The following is a 6,000-nucleotide window of genomic DNA, read 5'->3' as shown; positions in this document are numbered from 1 at the left end:
AGCTTTGTGCACTCTGTACAGAATGATGTTAATTATTTCAGTTGTAGGTATTTGGGAGCCATGCCCTGCAAACATCTGAAAACAATTTAGTCATAACCCTCAAGTTTTTCATCAAATTTTACTTCCGGCTTCTTTCTTAACTTGCAAGAGTCACCTATTAGTATAAATAGCCAGGAGTTCATACATCTCAGCTGGAACAGTTTTTGCCATCTGTAAAACACATGTTGGAACTCCAGAAATCCAAGAAGTTGCTGCAACTGAGCTCCATCCCAACTCATACTACCCATGTGAATGAACAGGAGACAAGAAAATGGCAGAAAGTAACTTTAGTCATGTCTACCATTTACTAGTCACTTCCTTTAATTCTTCTGAAAAATCACAGAGCAATATTTACACACCTGTACATTTCAAATTTCCCTCTACCCCACCATTATGAAAGGCTCCCACTGGTAAATGTTCTTTCAGAAACTGGCTATATTGTGCCTATATTTAAGTACCTAGAGCTATTGGTAGCTTTCAGCAACAGAGTCGAGCTTTCCAGATACTCGTATCCAAAATGGTGTCAATTGCATTTGGACACAGCTGAGTTACTACTTCTCCAATATAATGTGATGTTATCAAACACTGTTGATAACTTGCTGGTCACATGACAGTTGGGCCTGCTTTCCTCTGGGTATAACTGAAAAGTGTAGGTAGGTCCTGGCATATGCTCTGCAGCACCAACATATCTTAATTGGGGGAAGGGGGTCATTTCTCTCCACTAATGACCTTTCTTATCTTCTCCTCTTCTAACTGTCCCTTGCTACCGTGTTTATGTCTTAGCGTACTCAAAAAATGGCTTGGCATACTCACACAACTGGCTGTGGGCTTGAATGAAGTTAACACAAAGCACAGTGTAGTGTTGGCTGTAGAATGAAGTGTTATCAGTTTGTGGCATGAAACCCACAATAAACGGAGGCCTAAATTAAGTCATAGGCACATCTCACCAAGTTCTCTTAATACTCCTACTGGAGTGCAAACTGTCCTTCCTTTCTTCCTACAAAAGTGAGCCAGGCTCAGGTTATTCTAGCAGATATACATCTGTGGGGAAAGTGGCTCTGTGTAATACAGTGATGTCTCTCAAGACTGCAATACAGTCTTCACTATAGAGGGGACATCAGGAGCAGTACAAACTGGCCACTTTTCTTATGTAAATACAAGAAGCAATGTCTATCATTTTAAACACTTTACAAGTTCAGGTCACTGGCTGAACTTTATTCTGCATGTTTCCATGGGTGATTGGAGAACGACTTTCCCTCAGCTCCACTCCCTGCATGTCCTGTTTTTCTGTAAAGCAGCAAGTTTTTCCTTCTTGTAATGAAGCTAAGCAGTTTTACATATAAGTGGCAACTATTATACGTCACAAAGAAAAGGGACACTATCCATTCATGTAAAAGCAGAGCATGTTTTTGGAACAGCTCAGACATGTTCATTAACAAGCAAGCTGGTGGCCTGGGCCACTCCAGTGGGATGCTGAAGTTCTCTAGCGGGAAGTTTTTGTTAAAACCCAGCTAGACAAAATAGGTTTTCCTCCTTCCAAAGATTTTCTCCTTTTCTTATCTTCCACAACCAACACAGAGTTTCATGAAAAGGATCACTAGACACACATTTCTGAAACCTTTCCCCCCGCTTCCTTTGGAGGTGAGTTTACTCTGCCGATTCTAATAGAAGCGATCGGCTGTGGAACAGATATTTCCAGTCCTTTTCCCCATTCAGGAGAAAAGCAGGGGGAATTGGTCCCTCCTTGATTAAGAATGGATGGTATTCTCTATGACAGAGTCACTGCCTACAAAACTCTGCAAGTATGTGGCTGACAAGGGAGGCTGCTCTTCTTCTAAGTTCTGTCTTCCTTCCTTGGTTTCTCCCAATACTGGTTCCTGTGCATTGGTGTCTTGATTTGAGGGTGCCTGGAAATTGGGCTCTGTGCCTAGTGGCTCACTGGACTGCAGAGGAAGCAGTGCCTTATGCCGCATGAGGCTATCATCACTGTTTTGGGCTTCCAAAGAGTTCCTGTGCTTTGCGTTTCTGTTGGCTACTGCATTCTTCTGGTGCTCCTCGAAGCTCAGAGACAAAGTGACCGTCCCACCTCCAAAGCTCACTTTTTGCTTACATCCATGCGGCGGCTGCTGCTGCTCAATAGGAGTTGGCTGGGCAAAGGGGTTCTCATGGTTGCTTTTGCTACTGATGGATGAGGAGGGGGTGGAGCCTGTGGAGCCACCGAGACTGTTGGACCTCTTGCGAGACACGTTGCTGCGCCGCAGCGTGGCCCTGGCTGCTACTTTGAATGCGTGGGCAGCGGTACTGCAGCGCACCTCCTCGATGGTGTTGCGCGAGGGCTTGAAGAGGATGATGTAGACCTTGTTGAAGAAGATGCAAGCCAAGAGCCCAAAGCTGGCAGCCAGGATAGCGATCACCTCCACAGCAGAAACAAACTTGCCATAGGTACTGGCATAGGCTGGGATGAAAGAGATCCAGACAATGAAGAAAATCAGCATGCTGAAAGTGATGAATTTGGCCTCATTGAAGTTTTCAGGCAGCTTGCGGGACTTGAAAGCAAAGAAGAAGCAGATGGCAGCCAGGAGGCAGGTGTAGCCAATCAGGAAGCCCAGTGCCATCAAGGAGCCTTCGTTGCAGGTGATAAAGATGATCTCATCCTCCAGCTCATGATTGCGAAAGCTGGAGGGGGGAGCTGTATAAAGCCAGATGACGCAGATGACTATCTGCACAAAAGTGCACAGGAAGACCAGGAGGAACTGAAGGTTAAGGCCCCACCACTTGCGATGGAGGCTTGTGGGAATCTTGGCCTCAAAGACCAGGAGGACACGATTAGTCTTCACCAGAATGCATGAGATGCAGAGGACAAAGCTGATGCCAAAGGCCGGCTGCCGCAAGCGGCAGTTCCAGTCCTGGGGTTCGCCAATGAAAAAAAGGGAGCTGGAAAAGCAGCACAACAAGGAAAAGAGGAGAAGGTAAGAAAGTTCGCGGTTGGTAGCCTTGACGATGGGTGTGTTCCGAAATCTGGTAAAGACTCCCAGGACAAATGAGGTTAGGAAAATGCCTAGCACTGCAAAAAGAGTGAGAGCAATGCCAAATGGCTCTGTCCAAGACAAAAATTCGATTTGCTTGGGAATGCAAACAGTATGGTTCTCATTGGACCAGGAGTCTTCAGAACACTTCTCACAATTACTGGGATCTGAAAAGACAAGAGACTCTAGGTTAGAAGAAGAGATGTCTGAACAGCAGTGTGTTGCATCACCTTCAGGAAACCATAGGCTTGTTCCCGATTTTTGGTCATATGTGAGTTAAAAGCTAGGTCAGAGGAGGGGAAAGTGATCATCTGGGGAGCGGACGCAGGCTCCTATGATGTTTCCTCCTATCTAGGTAATATGCTGGGTAAGAGGATGCCATTGGAGCCTGTACCTGCCTCCCAGACAATCACTTTCCCTTCCTCCGACCTAGCTTTTAACCAACTCATGGCTGAAAACTGGGAGCACCCACAGTTCCCGAACTAGGGTAGGGCGTTTGTCCTGCCCTAGTTCTGATTGTGAGGACAACCCTTGTGTGTTATTGACATAAAACATTCTGGTGGAGCACATCAAAAAGAAATTTTGCACGATTATGCATGAAGTGGGTTGTCCCATTGAAATCAATTGAACAGCCCCTATTTATTTCAATGGGGTTGACAATGAAGAACTTCCTAGTGGGTCATGCCCAAAATAAACTATGGGTTGGACTGTACATTGTTATATTTTGTCCCCATTCTTGTTTCTTCACAACAGAGGAGGAGAATATTGCTCTTATGACAAAACTTCAAATTTTAGTGAGGTTTTCCATTAAAATGCCCGAAAAGGGAGCAGAATGGAACCCTTCTCAGATGTTGCTGATGGCTGATGTTGTTGTGGCAGCTGTATTGAGGATAAAGTGACAAGCCAATCGTAGTGGCTGATGTATTGTCCTGCTAATGTCGTTGTATTAGGGTTGTATTAGCTTTGCCCTTTGGCCCTTATTAGCAGAGCTGATCTCACTATGATCACTAGGCCCCCAATGACCCTGCATCCAATGCCAAATGGATGCCAGCATGGTGCAGTGCTTAGAGTGTTGGACTAGGACCAGGGAGACCCAAGTTCAAATCCCCATTCACCACATAGGGACAGTGATATGTCACCACATTGGGACAGTCACCATGAAACTCACTGGGTGACTCTGGGTCAATCACTGACTCTCAGCCTAACCTACCACACAGGGTGGTAGTGAGGATAAACATAACCATGTACACCGTTCTGGGCTCCTTGGAGGAAGAGTGGGAGATAAATGTATAAATAAATAAAAAAAAAATAAAAAAGTTTAAATGCACAATTCCTTAAACCTACAGCTCAAATGATCTTTGTGCTACATGAAGTGGACGGCCTGGCTAAGCCACAATATTGTGCTGAGGTGCACCACTGAGTCTCACTTGTCTTACTTATTTTGTCAGTTTTATGACGAGGGTTATGTACGGGCTACTTACCCCATCATAGGGGCTGTTCTCACAACAATATCGAGGATAGGTGAAACCTCTGACCCTAGTTTGGGAGCTGAGCTCACTCCTGATTGGGCATTGTGAGAATTCTACAAGCAAGGTAAGAGGAGGAGAAAATGCTCATCTGCAAGGTGGGTCTGGAGACTGAAAGCATGGGAAGTGCATCCTCTCCACCCTCACTCTGGAGTTGCTGCCCACCTCCATGCCAGCTCTCAGATGAACATTTGCCCCTCCTCCTATCTTGCTTGTAGAATCCTCCTGATGGCCAATTGGGAGCATCAGAACTAGGCTCAGAAACTTCTCCTACCCTAGTGGTCATTGTGTAAGGTAAAGGTAAAGTGTGTCGTCAAGTCGATTTTGACTCCTGGCGCCCATAGAGCCCTGTGATTTTCTTTGGTAGAATATGGGAGGGGTTTACCATGGCCTCCTTCTGCGCAGTGTGAGATGATGCCTTTCAGCATCTTCCTATATCGCTGCTGCCTGATGTAGTACCAGCGGGGATTCAAACCGGCAACCTTCTGCTTGTTAGTCGAGCATTTCCCAGCTGTGCCACTTAAGATGAGTGGTAATTGTGAGAACAGCTTTAAGAACATAAGAACAGCCCTGCTGGATCAGGCCCACAGCCCATCTAGTCCAGCATCCTGTTTCCCACAGTGGCCCACCAGATGCCGCTGGAAGCCACAGACAGGAGTTGAGGGCGTGCCCTCTCTCCTGCCATTACTCTAATGACTGGTCACATGCAGACCACTACAAATAGAGCACAAGGGTGCCAGTTATAGCCATCAGTGTGATCTAGCACAGAGGGGCCACAAAATCTGAAACGGCTGAGTTATCATTTGTACTTTGTGAACAGAAATACCATTCATGATGCATTTGGGTATTCTGTGTTACTAGCAGTAACTGACAGAGGAAACCTTTGTCTTTTGTGAGTTGTTCCCTTCCCTCACTTGGAACCACAAATATGGAGTCAGAAGAATCTCGAACAACTGCAAGGCAGTGCCAGGCCTACTTCTCACTGAGGTGGTAAATTTTAGCCTGGGCTGTACCACTTCAGCTGCAGGGGTGGATGCTCACATGATTGAAAGTTCTTCCATACAAAATTCCCCACACATAGAGAATTAGCATGTTTGGGAGAAGGCTACTCAGATCTTTCTCCCTGTCATGCTAGTTTTCTAATCAGCCTTCTCTTTGGCATATTAGTTTTCTCTGTGCAGAGAACTCTCTGAATGAAGAATCATTCAATCATGTAAGCCTTCTACCTACAACCTGAATCACTACATCCCAGGCACAGGTCTACCACCAGTGAGAATTAGGATTGGCTGAAGAAGAGACAGTGCCAAAGCAGTATAAAGAGGTGCAGGCATTAAAACAAAAAACAAAAACATTTTTAAGAACTGTTCTACTACAGTGGTCCCTCGACTTACGAAGCACTCGACATCCGA

The 6,000-nt window shown here is 45.7% G+C and overlaps 1 protein-coding gene across 11 annotated transcripts in view; it reads right to left on the bottom strand.

The window, feature by feature from the left end:
* Positions 1–337: 337 nt before the first annotated feature.
* The window catches only part of CASR (calcium sensing receptor), a 123,827-nt gene continuing 118,164 nt past the window's right edge, over positions 338–6,000 (bottom strand). For all 11 annotated transcript variants that reach the window (XM_053303930.1, XM_053303928.1, XM_053303926.1 and 8 more), the window contains one exon: positions 338–3,232. In XM_053303930.1, coding sequence (XP_053159905.1) covers positions 1,788–3,232 — 1,445 coding nt within the window. In that variant the 3' untranslated portion in view covers positions 338–1,787. The remainder of the gene's footprint in view (positions 3,233–6,000) is intronic.

The sequence above is a fragment of the Hemicordylus capensis genome, chromosome 2 (genome assembly GCF_027244095.1).
Source record: "Hemicordylus capensis ecotype Gifberg chromosome 2, rHemCap1.1.pri, whole genome shotgun sequence".
Lineage (NCBI taxonomy): Eukaryota > Metazoa > Chordata > Lepidosauria > Squamata > Cordylidae > Hemicordylus > Hemicordylus capensis.
The sequence above is the reverse complement of the archived record's forward strand: the minus strand, read 5'-3'. Positions and strand labels throughout refer to the sequence as shown.